Source organism: Protomyctophum bolini (genome assembly GCF_963924005.1).
Source record: "Protomyctophum bolini genome assembly, chromosome: 21".
In the NCBI taxonomy this organism is placed as follows: Eukaryota; Metazoa; Chordata; class Actinopteri; order Myctophiformes; family Myctophidae; genus Protomyctophum; species Protomyctophum bolini.
In genome coordinates, this window is record NC_137882.1 from 17,079,152 (window position 1) to 17,103,898 (window position 24,747).

Sequence of the window (24,747 nt, forward strand, 5' to 3'; positions counted from 1 at the left end):
AGCAACACAGGGAGGGGTGGGGCAGTGGGAGCAAAGGGGACAGATCTTCAAATGAACGCCACATTGAGCCTCGACACGTTGTTAGCTTGTAGCTCTGCTCTTTTTGGCAAACGACACCGCCGTTCAGAAATATACATTTAGGTATCTAGAACCGTGACTATAGAATGTGCACTTGCTGTAGAGCCTTGTCTTTATCACGATTGGATGGTCAAATCTGTGGTACAAATTACATTTTACAACTCGCACAGTGATAATTTTTGTAGCAAATGCGAGCACCTAGTCGCACTGAAACCTCTTACATTTTGCGTTTTCTTTTTTGTTCGTTTTTTGTAAATTAACACCCCACGGCCTACGTGATCAGATCACAGTACGGCGTCACACAAAAGCACCAAAAGTAGCACATCTACAAGCTTGAAAAATGGCTTGAATTTGAATCCTGAAAAGTAACAGTTTTGGACAAACTTTATTTTTGAGGTTTCCACCAACAGAGACGACATGTTTTAGGATTGACTGAGAATTGTATCTGGTGCTCCAACCATGGCCAGTGCCATCCTGTGCTCACTGAGCTGTCGTAAATACTGTATTCAAAATGTGTCTGGACAATCCCTGTACTGTCTTGCCTACTTGCTGCTGTACCGTAATAAACGACGCCTAGTAACTAGTTAATGGTTAACGAGAATTGCACTTATGGGAAGTGTTTATGTAGATTCATGTATCTCGTGTTGAGAGGATTGTTATTTCCTCCTCGGTGACCAAAGACAGCTGTGCTCATCGGGAGAGAAGGGATTATAACTATACAATAACTATACTATACTATATTAATGGCGGGATGTCACTGTCACACAGACTGCATTGAAAAACCCATAGCCAGGGTTTTTGAGAGTTTTGGAAGATGCGTCGGGAACTATCTTTGGTGGTTTTTAATCATTCCTTTAGTTTTATCTGTGGCACTCGGTGGGGGTTTTTACTTTCTCGGAGAGATGGAGAGCCAGGCTACAGGTATCGAATACCAGTTTACGCCCGTGAATGGTCAGGCCAAAGACGAGAGGCTGGTCGTCAAGACCAACTTTCCGCACGACGAGCTCGATTTCTCTCGTCAGAGGCTGTATACTGAGGGAACTTACGGATCGCTCATTTTTACATCGACTGCAGATATCCTTGCCGTTGAACCATTTAGCGAAATTATTGGAATTAACAACCAGATTTTAGAAATGGAAGTAGATAAGCAGACGTTTAGAAGCCTCTGTGCTGTGGCCAGAGGAGAGTGCATGTCAAATTCCATCTTCAGTGTTGTGAACAGTTCTGAGTCTGACATTACCCCAATTCATTACCCCATGAATGACAATACTTTCCTCGGTTCTGAGATTGGTGGCGTGGAACTGATTGCTGGAACGGATCAAATAAAGAGTGCACACGCAATTAGGCTTTTTTATTTTCTGAAGGAGAACAACAACGCATCACTGAATAACCAATGGTTGCATAAATTCATCAGCACCGTATCAGAAATACAAGTGAAAGAGGTAAGACTAAGCAATGTGCCCTATATGTATTTACTTTCCCTAGTGCATTGCATTTATTATTTTAGAGTTTTACAAACAAAAGCATAACCAAGTGTTTAATATCTTCAGGTGGATGTGTCCTATTACACTTCCCTGTCGAGAGAAGAGGAGTTTGATCGCAATTCTGACTCCATCATGGGATTATTCTCCGGAACTTATGCCCTGGCTATTAATTTCTCAATCTGGTCTTGCATGAGGTAAGACAAATGACTCTAAGCTTCAGCCTTCAGCTCATGTTCTTTCATATATTGTTTCACAATGGCACATCCACATTTGAAATAAGCAATGTCTAAAATACAGTACACCAATATATTGCTGCCTGCTGTCGGGCAGGAACCAACTATCTCAGTTTTTCAACTTTTTAAATGTCTTATTTTAATAAATCAGTGCTATTGAACACCCTTTACATCTGTGGGTTTTAGAAATATTGAACCAATGAAAAGTTTTAAAAGGCTCTTCTGACTAAACCTCCTAACTCCATTGGATCCTCAAACTGTCAAACCAACTAACCCCCCCCCCCCCATTAATGGTCAAAAACCTCCAAACTCCACTTGAGCTGTATTTGGGTAAAGTGATGATAATATAAGGACACATACAAGTATCTGACAATGTATACAGTCGCCATAGCAACTTTGATGAGGCAGTGTTGGAAAACATGTTTTTTTTCCCATTGTTTCTGCATGCCAGACAGCAGCACGCACGCACGCACGCACACGCACACAAATAATGAGCAAACAGGCAATTTCTGTCTCCTTGTCTCTAGGTTGGACGGTGTGAGAAACAAAGTGTGGGTTGCTTTGGCCGGGGTCCTCTCGACCGGGTTGGCAGTTTTGTCCAGTTTTGGCTTGTTGCTGTACTGTGGAATGCCTTTTGCCACGACTGTAGGGATGGCTCCCTTCCTGATTCTTGGTAGGCTACACTAACGCTATTGGAATGAATGTCTCTCTCTATTCAGTTATTTTCCTGTTCCATCCCATTTTAATTCAATAACGTCATCAATGCATCAATGTCAATGAGACGTTGTGACTCTAATGTCAAAGCTAGTTTATGTCAGAGCTCCATGTAGCATTGTAGCTACAATAATGTTTGATAGTCACAAGGTCCACAAATAACAAATACAGTATGTGGCATGGCATTTCAGTTATCAGTTTTTTGATAGTTTTGTCAAAATACAACCACCCCAATTGTAAGTTATATTGTATTAACATACTGTAGTGTACTCTACCGAGTCTACCATACATATTGGACAAATTTTTAAATTATTCATTAAAGACCACTTTTCTAGAGGTTTGGGGTGTTTTCTTACCTTGTTATGATCAAACTAGTCCATTCCATGAATTATTTCGCTTTGTTGTGCAGTTTAATAGTAAATTAAGAAATAAAAATAGGGTCTCATTGACTTCCATTGTAATGGGGATACAGCAATCAAAGTCACTCTTTTAGCACATAAAAGCGCAACAAAAGCTGATTCTGACCGTATTATCCGTGTATCACATCAGGAAAACGTATGCAGTATTATCGTCGTCTTTTAAGATAGATTAAAGGTACTATTTCGATATAGCAAGCAACAAACGTTTTTCAGAAAACTGTTACGATTTAGATTTGTTTTTAGAATCAGCCTCAGGTTTTTCATTTCATTTCAACCTTTATTTAGTTCTCGGAGAACACACAGAATCAGCCTCAGGTCTTAATGAGTACATGACATTTATATCTCACATTCTACCTCCTTTGCTAATATTTGTCTCAATAGGAATTGGAGTGGATGACATGTTCATCATGATAAACACCTGGCAGCAGACTCAAGTGGACCATAGTGTAGCAGACCGCATGGCGGCCACCTACAAAGAGGCAGCCGTCTCCATCACCATCACTACTCTGACAGATCTCCTTGCCTTCTACATCGGTCTCCTAACCCCCTTTCGTTCTGTGCAGTCGTTCTGTATGTACACCGGCACGGCCGTGATATTCTGCTACCTGTACAACCTAGCCTTCTTCGGCGCCTTCTTAGCCCTGAACGGAAGACGAGAAGGGGCCAATAGGACCTGGTATTCTTGTCAGAAAGTCCCATTTCCAGACCCTCCAGATTTGGAAGTCCCGTGTGCTGACCTTTGTTATGTAGGCGGAGTGTACGATCCAGTCACTGGAACTGAGAAACCAATGCTGGTCACGATCTTTCTTAAGAATTATTACGGGCCATTCCTGACAAACACGTGGACCAAGTTGATTGTGATTTTGTTGTACGTCGGATATTTGGCCACAGGTATTTATGGTTGCATAAACATGAAAGAGGGCATAGAGCTAAAGAATTTAGCGCCTGATGACTCCTATGTGGGTAAATATTACGATAATGAAGACTATTTTTCTGACTATGGTCCTCGTGTTATGGTTGTTGTGACAGATCCAGAGTTCATGTATTGGGTTCAGAGCAGCCGTGATCAACTAGATGCTTGTCTGCAAAGCTTTGGAAATTTGACCTTTGAAAATGAACCACGAGTTGACCCAGAACTGACCGTGTCCTGGCTTCAGGCATACCTGGTATATGGAGCATTCGCGGGCTTAAATCTGAATAACAAAAGTATCTTTATTAATCATTTACCACAATTTTTCAACGCATCACCCAGTACATATTTTTTCAGACAAGACGTTAACTTTTCAGTTGCAGAGAACATCATCTACGCGTCTCGAATGTTCATCCAGACGATAAATATCAGAACGCCCGTGGACGAGAAGAATCTGTTGATTAAAATCAGGGAGATGGCTCAGTCAGACATTTGTCCGGGCTCTCTTGTGGTTTATCACCCAGCCTTCATTTACTTCGACCAGTATGCCGTTATCGTCACCAATACCATCCAGAATATTGTTGTAGCCGCTCTCGCCATGCTGGTGGTCTCGCTGTGTCTAATTCCCAATCCCATTTGTTCTCTGTGGGTCACCTTTGCTGTCGCGTCTATCATCGTGGGGGTGGCCGGCTTCATGGCACTATGGGGCATCACTTTGGACTCTGTGTCTATGATTAATCTCGTTATATGTATTGGATTCTCCGTGGATTTCACCGCTCACATTTCGTACGCTTTTGTCTCGAGCTCAAAGCCCACGGCGAACGAAAAGGCCACGGAGGCAGTCGTGAATCTGGGTTATCCTATCATTCAAGGCGCCATGTCTACCATTCTCGGAGTAGTGGTGCTTGCTGCCGCCAAGAGCTACCTTTTCAGAACTTTCTTCAAGATCATGTTCTTGGTCATACTTTTCGCGGCGGTCCACGGCCTCGTTTTCTTACCAGTTTTTCTGACCTTATTTGGAATGTGTTGTACAAAAATCTCAAATCATTCAAATACAAACACTAATGGCGTACAGTTTCACCGTAAGACTTCTCAGGTCCAACTGCAGTCCAACAATAGTGGTGACGGTCCTTGACCCATTAAGACCTGAGGCCTGAAGTCTTCTAAATGCTAGCAGTTTTCTGAAAAACGTATGTTGCTACAGTATTTCAGTGGTGCTACTTTTTCACGTCAAGGACTGCTAAAATGATATGTATTATGGCTGCCCCATCTTAAAATATGATGTTTCAGAAATAAAGATTTAAGTTAAAAATGTTCACTTGAAAAAATATCTATATTATAAGATTATTATTATTTTATTTTATTTATGAAATACTTGGAATGTTAGAATTATTTTTAATCAAAAAAGAAGAGAAAAATTTTAACTTTTCATCGAAAGTGTTTTAAATCTTTTGAAGTAATATGCAAAGAAGGGTCCCAAACCACTGTGTGTATAAATGGCCTTATGAGCATGTGAAATGTAGCTCATTCAGTGAATAGACTGTTCCCAAACCTTTTTGGCCTGCATGCACCGCCTGTTACCTCCCGACCTAGCTGATGCACGCCCCCACATGGAAATATAAATGGCACAAGCTATCTAGAGACATACATTTCCTTTTTATCCACATATATGCACATACCGTATATGAACCTGAATATGGCATAATATATTCAGCATAGGCTATATGCTGCATTACTTGCCATATATTGGCATAATATGTTAATATATTTAAAATAAAACCATAGCACCACCATTAGGGATTTTATGTCACGCACCCCCTAGACAGCGCTCGCGCACCACAAGGGGTGCACGCACCACAGTTTGGGAACCACTGCGTAGAGCATTGGGATCTGTGCTGAACAAAGTTAAACAATGTGATCATTATAGGTCCTTTTACAAACGCATTGCCCCATACAGAGTATACAGCTTATATCCTTAGATCATGTAAACAAAAGACAGATCCATATGTGCACATCAGTTACTGTATGTTCAGGAATATTTCCATTAGCCCTATAGGGCAGAGGTCATCAGCATTTTCCAGGCCAAGGACAAGGCCCTTCGCTGAGTAGAGAGAGATGAAGCAGGGACTTTCACTTGTGTAAAATAGTGTTGCAGATTTTACAGATTTCACATAGGCCTATACCTTAATTTACTTGTTTAGTGTCACTAACATCAGTCAGGTCAAATAAAGGCCAATATAATATCGGTAGGTCTCTAGCTCATGACGTCTCCCACTATGCTGGGAATTGGTGTTGCCATGTCTTCTTATTATAAGCAACTTTGTTGCTTGTTTTCTGTTAAGATGCGTGTAAATATTTGTACCGGTAGTTGCAGTTTTCTTTTTTTCTTTTTAACTATTTCCATGATTGAAAAATAAAGTCAAAATCTAAATAAAGTCAGTTTGGCATTTCTTTACAGATTCATGTTGTGACATTCATGGGTGGCTATAGCCTGCACATATTGTAACATGAGTTAATTCTTTGAACTTATATGTAAACTTATAACGTGTATCCAGCAAGATCAATATAGTTACACTTAAGGTGAATAATATGGTATCTCAGGGCTGGGCAACTTTAGGCATGGGGGCACATGCCTACATTAGTACAGGGGAGAATCACTGGCACGCTGGCATTGAGAGAAGATTCTTTTTAATATAGTATTCTTTTAAAAATGGAAAAAGAACCACCGCTCATCCGCTGAAAAAACTTAAGAGAGGTGCTGGAGCCACAAAGGGAACATGAGAAAAAATATAGGGAAGCTCCGCACACTCAGATCTGCGCACAATCAATGTATTTATTTAGCAAGCTTTCGGTCTACTGACCTTCAGGCATAATCAAAAAGTGACATAGGACAGAATATATGTTCACTTGATTGGATGATTGATCACACCTATGTCAAACATTTCAAATTGAATGATAACTCATGGGAGTTGTAGTTCTCAGTGAAAATACAAGGCACTATAGGCAATATAATATTCTTTTAAAATATAGTCAATTAAATTATATAAGTCCTCTCACGTGTGTATGCAAATTGTGTCCTCCACACAATACTACATTCATTCAAACTGAACTCTGAATGGGGAGGGAATTTGGAGGTGAGGGGTGGGGTTATTGCTTTGAGTCTAATGATCATTACATCCTGATAGTGATATGTGAAAGAACATATTTCAAAAGATCAACTTTAATAAGTTTAATTTCTAATGATATGTCACACTGACGTCAATAAAAACAACTTCATCCTGTCCCATCTCTATGGCGCAAATTAACTGTTAATCTGTCCATATTGCACCCATCCTTGATTCTCTTCAGTGGTTGCCTGTGAATTTCAGAATTTAATTTAATATTTTACTGATTACTTTTAAAGCCTTCTATTTAGATATTCTTATGAATCTGAGCACCTCGGATACCGAAGTGCCATCAGCCGACGGAGCTTTAGAAAGGTCTGCCTATAGCGAGCTAATTATGTTAAATCACATCTGAAAACATACCTTTATGTCAATTTATGCCTTTCAATAGCTTATCTCTTTGTATGTTTAACACATTCAGTTGGTTTTATTTATGTTTTACTTATTTGTTATCTCTTGTTTGTTATGTTCCTGTAATTCCTATCTTATACGAAGCTCAATGTAGAGGAGATACAATGTATGAAGATACAACCTTCATCAGGCATAATGTCTGATGAAGAGATGAAGCGACTGAAAAGTTGGATCTTAATTAATATGTTGCTGTATTAAAGTCAGGGGTCTTCAATGTTTTGCAGGCCCAAGGAACCCTTAGCTGAGAGAGAGAGAGAGAGAGAGAAAGCAGGGACCCCCACTACATATAACTTTTTTTTCCATAGATTTCATACGTAGCTTCATAGATTTGTTTGACAGCACTGTCATCATGCAGTGTTGTCTAAATTCATATTTTGGTTTATTTGATTACACATACTCCTTTTGTATGTATTTTCAGACTTTTGTCCCCGCTACACCAAACGCCCCTTTGCTGAAAATAGCCAATCTACAAGCTCTGCTATTTTTGGCTAATGATCCCTGAGAATAGGGATGCTAGGATTGAAGTTCCCATCACACAAAGATATGGAACCCCCCAAAATCTTTGGGGGGCGTCCTCAGAGTTACCCACCGTAGTAACTCTGAGGACCCCCTGTTGAAGACCCCTGCTTGTTAGTGAAGACGGTGTCTGCGGGACAAGGACTCCCCCCAGTCCCCCCCTTTTTTTGTTCTTCTCAAGTTCATTGCTCCTACGCACCTGTCTATTTCAGTAGGTGTGCAAAAGGACTTTTTCTACTGAGTGAAGCAGAACTCAACTCAACTGCATTTCACAAAGCACTACGTAGTGCTTTGTGAAATGTGGTTGACAGTAAACTATTAACAGTTTACCGTCTATGAATCTATTATACAACATGGCTATGATACTAGACAACTTACTGGAAGAAACAAGGAAACATCAATGATTAACTACTGGTGATGGCAACGTAGCACTCGATTATTATTTTACACCCCTCATCATTTATGCTTACCTGGAAACAGATTACGTGTAGGTCAGAAGGTTTGTCAGGTTTGCCAGCCGGCATAAAGGGCAGTAACTAGAGATGCAGCCTATAGCGAGCTAATTATGTTAAATCGCATCTGAAAACATACCTTTATGTCAATTTATGCCTTTCAATAGCTTATCTCTTTGTATGTTTTACACATTCAGTTGGTTTTATTTATATTTTACTTATTTGTTATCTCTTGTATGTTATGTTCCTGTAATTCCTATCTTATACGAAGCACATTGTAGAGGAGATACAATGTATGAAGATACAACCTTCATCAGGCATAATCTCTGATGAAGAGATGAATCAACTGAAAAGTTGGATCTTAATTAATATGTTTCTGTATTAAAGTCAGGGGTCTTCAATGTTTTGCAGGCCCAAGGGCCCCTGAGAGAGAGAGAGAGAGAGAGAGAGAGAGAGAGAGAGGGGGGAGGAGAGAGAGAGAGAGAGAGAGAGAGGTAGCTTCATAGATTTGTTTGACAGCACTGTCATCATGCAGTGTTGTCTAAATTCATATTTTGGTTTGTTTGATTACACATACTCCTTTTGTATGTATTTTCAGACTTTTGTCCCCGCTACACCAAACACCCCTTTGCTGAAAATAGCCAATCTACAAGCTTTGCTATTTTTGGCTAATCCTCAGAGTAACCCACCGTAGTAACTCTGAGGACCCCCTGTTGAAGACCCCTGCTTGTTAGTGAAGACGGTGTCTGCAGGACCCTTTTTTTGTTCTTAAGTTCATTGCTCCTACGCACCTGTCTATTTCAGTAGGTGTGCAAAAGGACTTTTTCTACAGAGTGAAGCAGAACTCAACTCAACCGCATTTCACAAAGCACTACGTAGTGCTTTGTGAAATGCGGTTGACGTTAACAGTTTACCGTCTATGCTAATCTATTATACAACATGGCTATGATACTTTTATTTATTTATTTGACAGGGACAAAGCTCATTAATCAACATGTCAGTTTTCACATCAATGTAAATGGGCCAGAGTTAGCCGAAGCTAAATTTCATCTGTAGTCCCTAGGCAGGCTCTTAAAAAATGAATGATAAAAGAAAGACAAAGTGTAGTGTGCCTGCACAAAACACGTTGATGCCATGTGTGCATATGTGCAAGCACCCAACACTACTTCCATACAAAAACACAGTACAATAGTAACAATACAGATAAAAGCAAGACAAAGTGTAGTCTTATTTACGTTTAGTCTTACGTTTTTTTCCTTAATTTGTGTAGACCATGGTGACATTGATCAAATCTTGATAAAAAATGCTTCTACTATATTATTTAGGCCCCCACAATCTAAAGCTATGTTTCTGTCAGTGCTTCTTCGATAAAAAAATAAATAGCAGACCTACAAGCACGTAGCGCGCCACTCTGTGGTGCGCTATGAGCTTGTAGATCTGCTATTTTCAATAGCTAGAGCACCAAAATCGGTTCCCGCCCCCAAAATGCGCTGCACAAGGTGCCCTTTTTTTCACTTGAGCACCTGCCCCTCTAAATGTCTGTGCACGCCACTGCCTGATGGTGTACAGTGTCAGCCTTTTTGAGATCCAGAAATACTGCGCCCACTATGCCACCCAAGTCTAACTCTGACTTTACACCTTAAAGACGGGTGTTACAATAGCCGTTTTCCATGTACTTGGAAAAATGCATTGTTTGATTGATAGATTTATCAAATGAGCTATAGGACAGATTAGGGCGTCCTTGTGTGTTTTTAGAAAGGTTGTGTCCATATTACAAAAATCCTTTGCTTTTGAGTCTCTTAATGACCTTATAATCTTTACCACTTCGGTAATCTCAACCAACCTGAAAATGGGCCTGTCATCCTTAATTGGATCACAAGTTCTAGTTGAGAAGCTTTGAGCCAGCTCCTCAACATCATTTATAAAGAAACTATTTAAATGATTTGCAATCACATCATGTTGACTAGACAACTTACTGGAAGAAACAAGGAAACATCAATGATTAACTACTGGTGATGGCAACGTAGCACTCGATTATTATTTTACACCCCTCATCATTTATGCTTACCTGGAAACAGATTACGTGTAGGTCAGAAGGTTTGTCAGGTTTGCCAGCCGGCATAAAGGGCAGTAACTAGAGATGCAGCCTATAGCGAGCTAATTATGTTAAATCACATCTGAAAACATACCTTTATGTCAATTTATGCCTTTCAATAGCTTATCTCTTTGTATGTTTTACACATTCAGTTGGTTTTATTTATATTTTACTTATTTGTTATCTCTTGTATGTTATGTTCCTGTAATTCCTATCTTATACGAAGCACATTGTAGAGGAGATACAATGTATGAAGATACAACCTTCATCAGGCATAATGTCTGATGAAGAGATGAATCAACTGAAAAGTTGGATCTTAATTAATATGTTTCTGTATTAAAGTCAGGGGTCTTCAATGTTTTGCAGGCCCAAGGGCCCCTGAGAGAGAGAGAAAGAGAGAGAGAGGGGGGAGGGGAGAGAGAGAGAGAGAGAGAGAGAGGTAGCTTCATAGATTTGTTTGACAGCACTGTCATCATGCAGTGTTGTCTAAATTCATATTTTGGTTTGTTTGATTACACATACTCCTTTTGTATGTATTTTCAGACTTTTGTCCCCGCTACACCAAACACCCCTTTGCTGAAATCTACAAGCTTTGCTATTTTTGGCTAATCCTCAGAGTAACCCACCGTAGTAACTCTGAGGACCCCCTGTTGAAGACCCCTGCTTGTTAGTGAAGACGGTGTCTGCGGGACCCTTTTTTTGTTCTTCTCAAGTTCATTGCTCCTACGCACCTGTCTATTTCAGTAGGTGTGCAAAAGGACTTTTTCTACAGAGTGAAGCAGAACTCAACTCAACCGCATTTCACAAAGCACTACGTAGTGCTTTGTGAAATGCGGTTGACGTTAACAGTTTACCGTCTATGCTAATCTATTATACAACATGGCTATGATACTTTTATTTATTTATTTGACAGGGACAAAGCTATCAACCAACCTGAAAATGGGCCTGTCATCCTTAATTGGATCACAAGTTCTAGTTGAGAAGCTTTGAGCCAGCTCCTCAACATAATTTATAAAGAAACTATTTAAATGATTTGCAATCACATCATGTTGACTAGACAACTTACTGGAAGAAACAAGGAAACATCAATGATTAACTACTGGTGATGGCAACGTAGCACTCGATTATTATTTTACACCCCTCATCATTTATGCTTACCTGGAAACAGATTACGTGTAGGTCAGAAGGTTTGTCAGGTTTGCCAGCCGGCATAAAGGGCAGTAACTAGAGATGCTCCGATCAGGTTTTTTGGGACTGATCCCGATTGTTTTTCTCACCGGGTCTGGGTAGCTCAGTCAGTATATAGAGCACTAGGCCTGTGTGTTCTTTGTGATAGCTGCATGACATTTCTATAAATGTAAATTGGTTAAGTCTGTTTTAAGAAAATCTACTGACATGCTATTAGCACCTCCTGCTGGGAACACAACCAGATGCCATGTTCCTGCTTTAGTTATTTCCTGCAGTCCTGGAGAAAGGGCCATTTAAGGCCATATATCACCACGGAGTGTTGTCTATTTCTCTGGTTGTGTGTAAAGGAGAGTGAAAAACTCTTATTATTTTATTGTACTATATAGGCCTACTTAGTACTACGGGGTGGTGCAATTTCCGGGAATCGGATTCCAATCTGGATGTGGCACAGATCTGATTCAGGCTGGATTTGGCTGCCAGTCTGAACACACAGATCTGTGACAGATCTGCAAGTGATCTGGTCACTTGCAACTGCAGTGTGAACGGTTGGGCCAAAAGATCAGATTTGAGAAATAAATCTGATTTGAATCAGATTTGACTGGTGACTGGTGACTCTAATTGGGGCCTAGGATCCTGTGTCTAGTTGAGACATGACCTATATGACACGATTCTGTTTTTGTTTTGACACGAAAAAGATTCAATTTAGAATTTAGAAAAATTATCCAAGAATAGCAAGTATACATTCCCTAGCTGTCGTATGGTGATTCTTGGTGAATGATCTCAATATCTCATTTTTAGCACAGACGTTCAGCACAGAAACTCAAACAAAGTCAGCTAAAGGACATGCATTCACAACGGGCATTTAAAATCTCCACCATTATGATGTAAATGAGGATGTCTGACTCTCAGACTCCCCATTGCAGTTAGAACTGCAGATGCCAGGTTCAAGTGTTGACCTGTCACCTGGCATCCTATAGTACACTGGTTCCTAAACCTTTTATCTCAAGACAAAAAAAAGAGAAGTTTGATGTCACCCCAGGACCCAAACTAGTGAAAATAGCAGATGCAAGCTCCTAATGCGTCACAACGCTTGCAGAAACCAAAGGGGCCCATATATTGCGCCTAAATTGTTAATAAACTGTAGACTTGTTCCTGCACAATAACTATATAACAAGTAGGCCAAGAGTTGTTGAATGTATGCATTTCAATGGAACAAAGCTGCCCCTTGTGTGACGCACACACACACACACACACACACACACACACACACACACACACACACACACACACACACACACACACACACAATTCAATTCAAAGGGCTTTATTGGCATGAGAAAACGTAAAATTACATTGCCAAAGCAAAAAAGAAACACACGCACGCACGCACATGCACACAGTGTCACACACACACAAAATATTCTATTTTAAAAGAATATGAATTATTCCTGACCATTATTGCACCTTTTCATTTGTGAACCCACCCTGGCTAAATGACCATATCAGGGAAATAAAAAACACTGTTACATGTTTCTATGCTTTTCACATAGAAAACGGAAAAAGGTCACTAATGATCTACTGCTTGCCTCTGATTCTGGTGACCTCTCGATTTTAAACATCCTCTGTTCTGCTTTTGACACAGCTGACTGTACTATTGTAATCAATTGCCCAAAAAAGACAGTTGCTTGTTTCAATGCTTTTCACATAGAAACCGGAAAAAGGTCACTAATAATCTACTGCTTGCCTCTTATTCTGGTGACCTCTCAATTTTAAACCATCTGCTTTTGACACAGATGACTGTACTATTGTAATCAATTGCCTGGAAATTCAATAAATCTAATCTTGTGACTCCTTTTCAGGGAAAGTCATGTACCATCAGTTATGTCACATCCAGTGGTGTCATGCTTGTTGCACGGGGTACCACGGCATGCTACCAAAACAAATTGACGTGCATGCGCAGGTACGCGCGCGCACTAGATCCCCTTTGACAGAACCTGTGTCAAAGCATCTCGCTGTGTGACGGGCTGTGTGTAGGCCTATAAATCCTGTAATAAAAGGATTTAAATTATCTCCTTTTACAGTATATGGTTTTACACATTCTCTTAATTTTATAAATTTCTTATCTCTTTCATGTTCTGTTCCTGTAAATGCTTATCTTATTTTTGTGAGCACGATGTAACCTATATTCACTAAATTCATCAAGTTCACAGTTCACTCACTGTCTGATTAGGGAACATAAACAAGATTCCGAGGAACAAGGAAAGAAGAATCATTAACCACTTGTAATTATCATAATTATCAAACTTCTGAGGTAATTCAAAGTCCTATAACGTGGGCAATCAAAGTCCTTCATCTCCATGACTATTGAAAGGTCGCCTATAAGTATCACCAGTAAGCCAGGTACACATACAGGTATAAATGGTGTGTTGTGAGAGAGCCATAGCCTACTCTGGGCGCATCATATCGCACTAAATTGTTTCTCAGTTTAATGAAATGCAAAATGAATGCTTGTCAGATTGGCTGAAGTTGTTCACGGTGTAGTGCAGTGAAGCCATGGAAGAAGCAGACGATGGAATTGCCGTTGTGGGCATGGGATGCAATTTCCCAGGGGGTAAGGATTTTACTTTCAAAACCTATTCTAAGAAAAATATATTAAGGCATGCACGGCCACAGACACTTGTAATCTACCAATGAGGGCACAAATGGCAACCGCTCCCTTCACATTAAAATGCATAGGCAGAATCTGCCCTCATAGGTAGAATAAAAGTGCTGGGTGAACCATGCCATGTTACTGCACAAATAGAAACCAACTGAGTAAAAGTAAATGTACTTACCGTAGTTAATTACTACTGGTTTCCTAGCCTAGTTAAACTGATATTAATGTATTGGTGTGTACAATTTTACAATGTGTGTATTTGGCAAAGCTGACAGTTGGTTACCGAAGATAATACATTTCCAGATTCCCCAGAACCCCACTATAATATAGTGAGGAAGCTGGAAATGTATATAATTTCATTATTATTGTAAAAACCATTGACACATGTCTAAACATTTTAGTACTTTTACTTTGGTACTGTAAGTAGGTATATTTTGATGCCAATACTTGCCAATACGTTTTTAGTTACTCTTCTACTCTTACTTGTAGCAGAGTATTTTTATAATGTGGTATTGATACTTATGTAAAAGAAAAGTACCTTTTCCACCTAAGATGTCCTGTTTACTTAAGGTATTAGGTACTTATGTTTACCCAGGGTACTTCACATGATAAAGTTGCTGACCTGCATAAACAACTTAACAGTTTTATCATAATATAATACTCCAGCGGTTATGATATTGAATGCTTTGCTTGAGGGCAAATAAACAATGAGTGTATATGCCAAAAATATTCATGTTCACACACCATGACAGGAATTAATCATATATCATTGTATACAGGAGAGGGGCTTGAAAACTTCTGGCAAGTTCTTGTGAATGGGAAGAACTGTTGTGTGACAATTCCCAAGGAGAGATTCGACATAGAGAGATGGTATGATCCTGATGACAGCAAACCGGGCAAGTGCCGCACAGCGAAGGCTGCTCTCATTGACGGGTACGGTTATTCATCATTCATCTTTTTCTTACTCAAATACCTTAATATGAAACACAACTATCAACATAGGACAATATCGCCTCTGTCGGGTGGAAACCTCACAAAACTGTTACTTTTCAGGATTCAAATTCAAAAGAAGCTCGAGCTCAAAACGCTTGTGGTTCATGCATTACTTTTGATTATATTGAAATTTGTGTGACGCTGTAGTATCAGAATCAGAGTCAGCTTTATTGTCACAGTAAAGGTCATTGTGTCATTTTTTCCAAGAAAGGAAAGAAAGGGAAGAAGAGAGGGGGGAGGGAAAGTTGATCAAGGCAGAAAAAGTACAGGTAAAGGGTTTTCTTCTGTGTGGGTCCTAGATATTTACAGCTTTTGCTACAAAAGGTACAAATGATAGTAACTGTTTTTCCCACATCAGACTGTGGTTTCTCACATCAGAAGTTGACAAGCCTTTGCTACAAAATTAGTATGATCAAGTAGTGCATTAATTTACAAAAAAATACTTTTACTTTACTTTATTGCTTGACAATTTCCCCTGTAGGTTCAATGAATTTGACCATAGGTTCTTCGGCATCAGTGACAGTGAAGTGGAGCGCATGGATCCACAGCAGAAGATGGTTCTTCAGTGTGTGTACAGGGCTTTAGAGGATGCTGGACTGCCAATGGAAAAGGCCAGCGGCACAAAAACAGGAGTGTTTCTGGGTAAGGTGGTCGGAATATGTTAATCAGCATTACTGTATCTGATACGTAAAAATCTGTTCGGATTTTAATGTGTAGAAAGAAATATGTTTATATATATTTTGAAACCCTGCACTAAACTATACGTATTGCAGGTTTCATGAACAGAGAGTATGAGCAAATGGCTTCGAAAGTGCATGCAAGTGAGATCAACCACTGGACCGGCACTGGGCTGTCTATGAGCATCGCTGCAAACCGGATCTCCTATGCCTTCAACCTCACTGGACCTTCGATGGCTATAGACAGCGCTTGTTCATCATCGCTCGTGGCTCTTCATCTGGCCTGTCAAGCCATTAAACAAGGTTGGCGGTTTAGTATACTTGGAGAGACCGGGGATAATTCTTTACTCAAAGACCTCTTGAACTATTTATTTTTTTAAATATGTTTATTATCCCACGATTTTGTAACCCATTTTTCACCCGTGTGGACTATTGAACTATTTGAATGCAATTTTTTTTCGTAGGTAACCTGTGCTCAACTTGTAAAAAGGCATAACATGTTTTTACAAGCAATATTATGGTCACATGCACTATTGAAAGAATCAGTGTAGTGCAGGGTCAGTTGTAACCGAGGAAAGGACATCTATACCGACACAACGTTTTAGGGCCGAGCGGGCCTAAAATGTATGCTAATTTGTCGGACCCAGTTATGGCCAGGCCTTTATTTTCAGGCCTGTTGAGTTTGGCCATGCGTAGGATTACAGCACTACATACTTTGTTGTACGCCAATAGCAAAAATAGCTGCAAGCTTTGTAGCCTAGATCAACTATTTTCGCCAAATGTTCAACTATTTTCACATTTCTTTAATCAATTATGACATTCCTATATGCTACTGTATGGTTCATGTTCAATCTGGTGTGAACTATGAACTATAAACTACTGCTTTTCTCTCATCAGGAGACTGTGAGATGTCTCTGTGTGGAGGAGTCAATTGTATCATCGAGCCAAATGTTTTGGTTGCTCTCAGCAAGGCCAAGATGATCTCACCTGATGGAACCAGTAAACCTTTCTCCAGCACTGCTGATGGCTACGGCAGAGGAGAGGGCTGTGGGTTTGTTCTGCTAAAGCCACTGAAAAAGGTACGGATTGACAAAAACTTTAGGAGAATTCTGGACTACCTGGGGGGTAGTCTGGGGGGAAAGTCTCCCCATTGGCTTAAAGATACCCAATGGCCAAAAGGTTTTGTAGTATGAGCTGCCTGATACATGATCAGCTCTGCAAGCTGATAGAAATCTGAGGGAGAGATCAAGATAAGCGATTTATCGCTAAACCCACCACATGCATGGTCACTTTGGTCAGAGCTGTGGTGGGCTCAGGAGGGAGTTATGTAATTTTTCACATGTACCACTCATTCTTGGATATGATAACATCAGATCTATAAGACAAGAAAACCTTTTGTCCGGAATTCCCCTTTAATCATTAAAAATAATGTAATTACTGTAATAAATATTTGGTCATGCTGACAATAATAAAGTATTTGAGTCAGTCAACAGAAGATTTCATGACACACATGACAGAACGTTGATTTAAATTACTCCAAAAGTAAACAACTCTGCTGTGCTTATTATTTTGTTGGAAATGGAGCATCTAGTCTAGTGGGAGAGACTGACTTCTGTCAGGATTGGAACAGTGAAAATTAACCTGTCAAACTACTCTACTCCTCTGACCTGGGCACCAACTAGGCAATTTTATGTGGGCCCAATAAGGTTGGTCGTAACTGGGTTTGCCCATGTGGGCTTTAAGTGGGTTCTACCTGGGCTTTAGGTGGGCGATTTATGTGGGGACCTGAGGCCTTGGGCATTTTGTGTGCTTAGTTTTATTGTTTTTTTACTGTACTGACGTACTGTTTTCTAAATTCTTAATGAAGTAATCAATCAGTCAATTGGATTGCAGGTAAACAGTGTGTGTCATCAATCATTAACTAGAAAAGTGCACTCTGAGCACAGATCTGATCACCAGGCCTGGTTGCCTACCCAGGGATACCTTTGAAAATAAAAGTATTGCCTATGCAGTGATACCCATCAATGACTCTCTATATAAATATATACAGTATATATAAATCTACTGGATATCATTACATTTGCTTACTATTTACGCAGGCTTTAAAAGACGACGACCATATATGGGGTGTCATTTCCAAGACGGCAGTCAACCAAGATGGTCATACAGTCTCTCCCATCACCAAACCCTCCATGGTTCAACAAGAGGAGCTGCTGCGCACAATCTACTCAGAGTCTGACCTGCAGAATGTCCAGTACATCGAGGCACATGGGACTGGAACCCCAGTCGGAGACCCAACAGAGGCTGGCAGCATCTCAAACGTCATCGCCAAAGCCAGGCATCCAGGTTCAGAGACACTCCGCATCGGCTCTGTGAAGAGCAACATTGGACACACAGAGTCTGCAGCTGGGGTGGCAGGGCTCATTAAGGTACTGTTAATGATGAAGCATGAAACCATTGTTCCAACTGTGTTCTACTCTGAACACAGTTCCAGTATAGATGCCAAAGCCCTAAATGTAAAGATTCCTGCTAAAGTAGAGATGTGGAATTTCTCTGGTGACAGAATTGCAGGGGTAAACAACTTTGGTTTTGGAGGAACAAACGCACATGCTATTGTCAAACAATACAAACAGACAAGCCTTCCTCTAACCAAAACATGGAAACAAACTAAATATTTGGTCATGTCAGCAAATTCACAGAAGTCCCTCATTTCCACAATGGAAGACACCATTAAACAGGTAGATGCAGACAGCACTGTTGACCTAGACTCGCTGGTGTACACATCAGCTTGTCGAAGAAGCCATCTAAAACACAGATATAGGAAGGCCATTGTGATTTCTTCTTTAGCCGAGCTTAAGAGCCAACTAAAATCTACCCTGAGCAAAGATATCACCCCTTCCTTCACAGATGTGAAGCTAGTGTTTGTCTTCTGTGGGAATGGTGTGACCTACCATGGCATGTGTAAGCTTCTATTGAAACGGGAGTCTGTATTCAGAGAAAAGCTCAAAGAGATTGAGAAACTCTTCCAAAGATTCAGTAGACTGAGCATTTTGGACAGACTTGAGAGTGAGTTTGAGAGTAGTGACTTCTCAAGCCCAGGTGTTATCCAACCAATCCTATTTGCTATCCAGGTTGGCATTGCCACCCTCCTCAAGTTCTGGGGGGTCAAACCTGATACCATTCTTGGGCACTCCGTTGGTGAGGTCGCTGCTGCTCACTGTTCTGGCCTCTTGTCTCTTGAGGATGCAGTGAAGGTGATCTACTACCGCAGTACCCTCCAGAGCAAGGTCACAGGAGGCAAGATGCTGGTCATCAGCAACATGGCTGTGTCAGAGGTTCTAAATGTCATCCCTCGTTATTCTAACAAGGTTTGTCTCGCTGCCGTCAACAGTCCCCAGTCTTGCACTCTCTCTGGTGATGCAGATGCTATAGAAAGCCTCTACAGTGAGTTGCATGCATCAGACAGTAGTCAGAATCGGTTTCTCCGTGTTCTGGATGTTCCTGCCGCTTACCACAGCCACATGATGGATCCAATTCTATCTGACATTACAGACAGGATCGGCTCCTTACAGGTGCACGATCTAGAGTCAGAGTTGATCTCAACAGTGACAGGCAAGGAGGTAGCACAGCATGATTTTAGCACAGGTATGTACTGGGCCAGGAATGTCCGGGAGCCAGTATTATTTGAGCAGGCAGTGACAGTAGCATCGAAAGGAAAGAGAAATTCACTTTTTGTAGAAATTGGCCCAAGGAGAGCTCTCCAAAGGAACATCATGGAAACTCTAGGAAACAACACCCCTGTTCTTGGATCAGTTCTGCCAGAGAAAGATCATGAAACAATGCTGAGCCTTGTGCCTAAGCTTTTTGAGCTGGGGGTGCAGGTAGACTGGAGTCAGTTCTACAGAGGACGTGAGACATCCCCATTGCCCTTCCCAAGATACCAGTTTGATTGCTCTAAACGGGATATAATCATTCAAGCAGCACAGAGAAGCGCAACAACTAACCACCCTGTGCTGCGTCAAACTGTCAATGACAGCAACACATTCAGCTGTGATGTGTTGTCTGACTCATCATCCTACCTGCAAGAGCATAAATTCAACGGCACACCCATCGTCCCTGGGGCCTTCTATGTTGAGTTGGGTTTGGCTGCTTTCATGGCAAACGCCAAGCCAAAGATACCACTCCGCTCTCTTCAACTGAGTGTAGATTTTCAGAGTCCATTCGAATTGATGCAGAACACACCAGAAATGAAATTGCAACTAGTGCCGGCAGGGAATGACGCTACTTTCAAGGTGTTCTCTGCAGCTCGCACTTATGCATCAGGCACAATAGCTTGCAAGCAAGAAAGGGTCATCGAGGAACAGAGTATTTCTTTAAGTGCTATCTACAAAAGATGCACATCTGTGGTGAGTTCTGAACATCTCTATTTGTATCTCTCACAAGCTGGCTTTCAGCACGGGCCTGTTTTCCAGAATAAGGGGGATGTGTATTATGGGGAGGAATTGATGGAGACATATTCATTTGCAACAGTTCCAGAGGACTTATGGCCTCAGTTACACGACTACTGCATCCATCCTGTTGTATTTGACTACCTGATGCAACTTCTACCCGTTACGGTAGCATATGCCTTTGCAGGAAGACCAGGATTCCCTGTCAAAATTGGAAGTGTAAAGGTCTTGGAACCCGTTCAACGTGAGATGGTCATCTACATTAGAGCAATTGATTTGGGTGATGATCACTTTGAAGTCTGTGGCTTCTTCACAGATACAAAGGGAAGAGTGCTGGTTGAGGTCAAAGGTGTGTTGCTCAAGTACCTTGGGAGTCGCACTCATGTGGTTGAGGAATACTTCTACCACAATGAATACAATGATGTTGTCTCTGAAAACATCACATCCCCTGATCTTCCTAAGGCCTTGGTTTTCTGTGACCGGTTAGGCATAGGAAAAGCAATGCAACAACACCTGGATACAAGATCTCAATTCATTTCCTTCTCACATGCAAAGGAAATCTTGAGTCATGGCTTCCATACTCTTTTGGTAAATCTCAACATCACAGAAGTAGGGAAACATTTTGATGAGGTCTTGTTTTTGTGGGGAAAAGAAGATCTGTCTTCGGTGGCAGCCGATAATGTCCTGCAGAATGTGGTGAGCTGCTGTGAGATTTTCCGCCGAATAGTCCTTGAACTGAAGCTAATGGATTTCCCTCACTCTATCAGAGCAATAACCTACCGTGCTGCTGAAGTCACATTAGACCATGTAAACCCAGGCTTTGCTCTGCTTGGCATGACAAGAGCGTTTGCTGCAGAGTTACCAGAGCTTTCTTTTCAACTGATTGACATAAGTTCCACCTCTGATCAGGACATCACTGCACTGTCTCAAATCCTGAGATCATACCCATGCAGTAAGTACCCAGAATTGGTAGTAAAAGATGGGTCAGTTTTGAAACCTTCCATTGTCCGTACCCCTGTTCAAAGTGATATTAGCAGCTTTGACGGCAACTTCTGCTCCACACTGTCTGATCCCTGCATCTTTCAGACAGCTGATGCATATAAAATGACCAAGCTGTCCGCTGTTCCTTTCAATGATAATGACCGCCAGCCTATTGCTGAGTCATCAGTTGATATTCAGATCAGCAAGATGTGTGCTCATACTTCTGACTATTATCCTGTCAGTGTTTCTCATATGAAATATGGTCAGACTATCTATTTCAACGAACAAGCATCCCAGAACCTTAAGCTTCTTGCACTTGATTTCAGTGGCACAATTACAGCAGTTGGAAAGGATGTTAAAAAGTTTAAAGTTGGAGATCATGTCGTTGCTTGTTACCCCATTCAGGCAGAAACCATAGTCTCAGTCCCAGCAGATTCATGCTACAGAAGCAAACGATTCCCATTCCTGAGGAGAACGCCTTGTGTTTCATACTTTGTCCTTGCATGGGAGATCCTGTGCAGAGCTTTGGCCGGAAACAAACAGAACCTGGGAATTATATGTTCAGTCCCAGACTCTGTGCTGATGAAAGTGTTGACTCTCACAGCTCACAAATCAGGATGGAATGTCATAGGTAGTACACAGTGCAATGGGTCTTTTGTAGATGGAAAACAAGTGGACGCCTTTGTCCTTTTGCCACAGTTTGATGAGTCTATGGTTGGTAAACTTCTCAACGTTCCTGGTGTACGAGATGTCGTCGTAGTCTGTGAATCTCAATCCCAGTGTTCGATGGTTCAGGACACATTTCAAAATGTGAGGGAAGGTGTTCGTCTGCAGACCATTCAAATGCCACTGGTTCTACATAAGGGCTCCCTGGCTGCGCAGATGTCCCATGTTTACCACTGGCTTAAGTCCATGAATTTGGATGGGAAATCATTTTCCCTTAAGAAGTTTACCTTGCAGAGTGTGACACCCGAAAGTATTGACAATCACCAATTGGAAAGATCAAAGTCGTACTTCAATTTAAAGACCCTGCCTGTGGTGGACCTGGCAAAATCTGTAAAAAGTGCGTCTGTTATTCCATTGCTGCCTAAAAAGACAACGCTTTTCCGTAAGCAAGCTGTGTACATTGTGACAGGTGGGTTGACAGGGTTGGGCTTTGAAACGGTCAGGTTCATTTGTCAGAGAGGTGGAGGACATGTTGTCATACTCTCCAGAAGCAGTCCAAACACAGAGCTGCAGCAAGAGATACGAAATGTAGAGAAACAGTGTTGGTCATCCATCATCGCCATGCAATGTGATATATCTGTCTCTGAGAGTGTGAGCAAGACTATCGACAAAATCAGTCAGAAATTCCCCTCTTGCCCAATCAGAGGAGTGTTCCACAGTGCCGTTGTCTTGCATGACGGGTTGATTGAAACCCTTAACGAATCTCTGTTTGAGAAGGTCCTCAAGCCCAAAGTGAACGGAGTTCTGAATCTGCATCATGCCACACGACATTGTCAGTTAGATTACTTTGTGTGTTACTCCTCCATTTCGTCCTTTCTGGGAAATGCATCACAAACAAACTATGCGGCAGCCAATTCGTTTCTCGACACGTTCTGCCATTATAGACGCAAGCTTGGGCTCCCAGGCCAGTCTATCAACTGGGGAGCTTTGAACCTGGGTCTTCTTTTAAACAAGGATCACTTCCACAAGTTTCTGAAGGCTAAGGGAATCATGGTGCTGGATGTCGCAGAGATTCATGCAAGCTTGGAGCAATGCCTTGTGATCAACAGACCCCAACAGGCTGTGTGCAGGTTTAACTTCAAAAACATTGCATCCAGCATCATCTCACAAAATGCCTTCATGTCGACGCGTTTGTCTGCCATGGTGGAAGAGTTCTTCCAAAAATCCAAACAGTTGAATTCACAGACAAAACAAACTGACTCAGTCCCACCAGCCGACTATGTCAAATCTCTACTTAGTGAGGCCGTTGGCATTGATAAGAGTGAGTTGAGTGAGGAATTGTTGCTCTCCTCTTTAGGCGTTGACTCAATGCAAGCGATGACTCTGCAGAACCTCATCTTTCAGGAGAGAGGTGTGAATGTGCCTCTGGTCAAACTGCTGAACCCAAATGCCACACTGTCCACATTGGTAACCATCGTAACTGAAGGATCTAGCAGTGAACATATTATGAATGATGACCAAGGCTCCACCTTGATTGAAGAGACAGATGCTTTTTCAACAAGGCTTTAGAACTGTCAAACACAGAAACTGTACATAGTCAAAGTATTTTTTTATGATTGTAGAATTTTAGCTAATGTTTTTAGCTAATACATTCTCAGTTTTCTGACCCGTTAGAAAAATGGCTGATCTTAAAATCTACCCACGTGTGGATTTTATTTGACATTTATTTGCTCCTTTTCAGTAAAGTTATTTTTTTTCACAGAAAACTAACAATTAAATGTGGGTATGAAAAGAGTAATAGCTAGAATCTTAAAATTGCACATCTCTAAAAGCACACAATCTCAAAAGAGGCGATGCAGATTAACATAAATACTGGCACTGATATACAAAGTGAACAATGTACTGTTAAAAAGACGGCTATATTTACAGACACAGACATCTCTGACATTTCTGTAACAAACCAGTTAAGACGAGAATAAAACAAATTGTAAAAAAAATGAAATGAATTTAATGAATCAATGGAATTATTTTACTCGATGATATGAAATAATGAATGTGTATTTTATGTTGAATGAGTTTTTGGTGCCATACTTCATTCCACAAAAAAATAAAAAAAAGTTGCAAACACTACTCTCAGCATTTTGTTATGAACTGGAAAGGGTAAAAAAAATATTTTTATTTTTTAATAAATTGTATTTGAAAACTTTTGAAATGGGACATTCTGCACACAGCGGCTATTATATGGTTCTTTACATTTTGAAACCAATGCTTTTGTACTTTTACTCAAGTGCAGTTTGAATTCTGGACTTTTAATTGTAACAAAGTATTTCTGCATTGTAGTATTGATAATGTTACTTAATTAAAGAATGTGAGTACTTTTTCCACCACTATGACTGGCCAGTGGCCACACTTGGTGGTAGACGACGGTAGTCCTAGACCTAGACCTAGTCCTAGACCAGGGGTGCCCACACTTTTTGGACTTGAGGACTACTTTAAAAATGGCAAGCTCAACATGATCCACCCACAACCCCAAACATGTACCTGAGGGGGCTTTGTAATAGCGGCAATGGTGCTACATATAAGACAAACAATGGGAAATAGTCGGGGGAGGCCTGACCTCAAAATTAAAAAAATAATCTTCTAAATCCTCAAGTTTTCTGAA

General features: G+C 40.9%; 2 protein-coding genes across 2 annotated transcripts; both read left to right on the forward strand.

Moving 5' to 3' along the window:
* Positions 1-821: 821 nt before the first annotated feature.
* On the forward strand, positions 822-12,619 carry LOC308336408 (patched domain-containing protein 3-like; the record flags this gene model as incomplete). The annotated part of the gene is made up of 7 exons (XM_080793772.1): positions 822-1,105; positions 1,493-1,520; positions 1,629-1,756; positions 2,323-2,468; positions 3,310-3,970; positions 4,196-4,866; positions 12,588-12,619. 7 exons carry the CDS (start codon positions 822-824, stop codon positions 12,617-12,619), a joined length of 1,950 nt encoding a protein of 649 aa, XP_080649898.1.
* A 1,598-nt stretch (positions 12,620-14,217) lies between these two features.
* LOC308336409 (phenolphthiocerol/phthiocerol polyketide synthase subunit C-like) lies at positions 14,218-23,654 on the forward strand (the record flags this gene model as incomplete). Its single annotated transcript, XM_080793773.1, has 6 exons — positions 14,218-14,275; positions 15,100-15,253; positions 15,795-15,955; positions 16,087-16,293; positions 16,888-17,069; positions 18,090-23,654. 6 exons carry the CDS (start codon positions 14,218-14,220, stop codon positions 23,652-23,654), a joined length of 6,327 nt encoding a protein of 2,108 aa, XP_080649899.1.
* Positions 23,655-24,747: the final 1,093 nt, after the last annotated feature.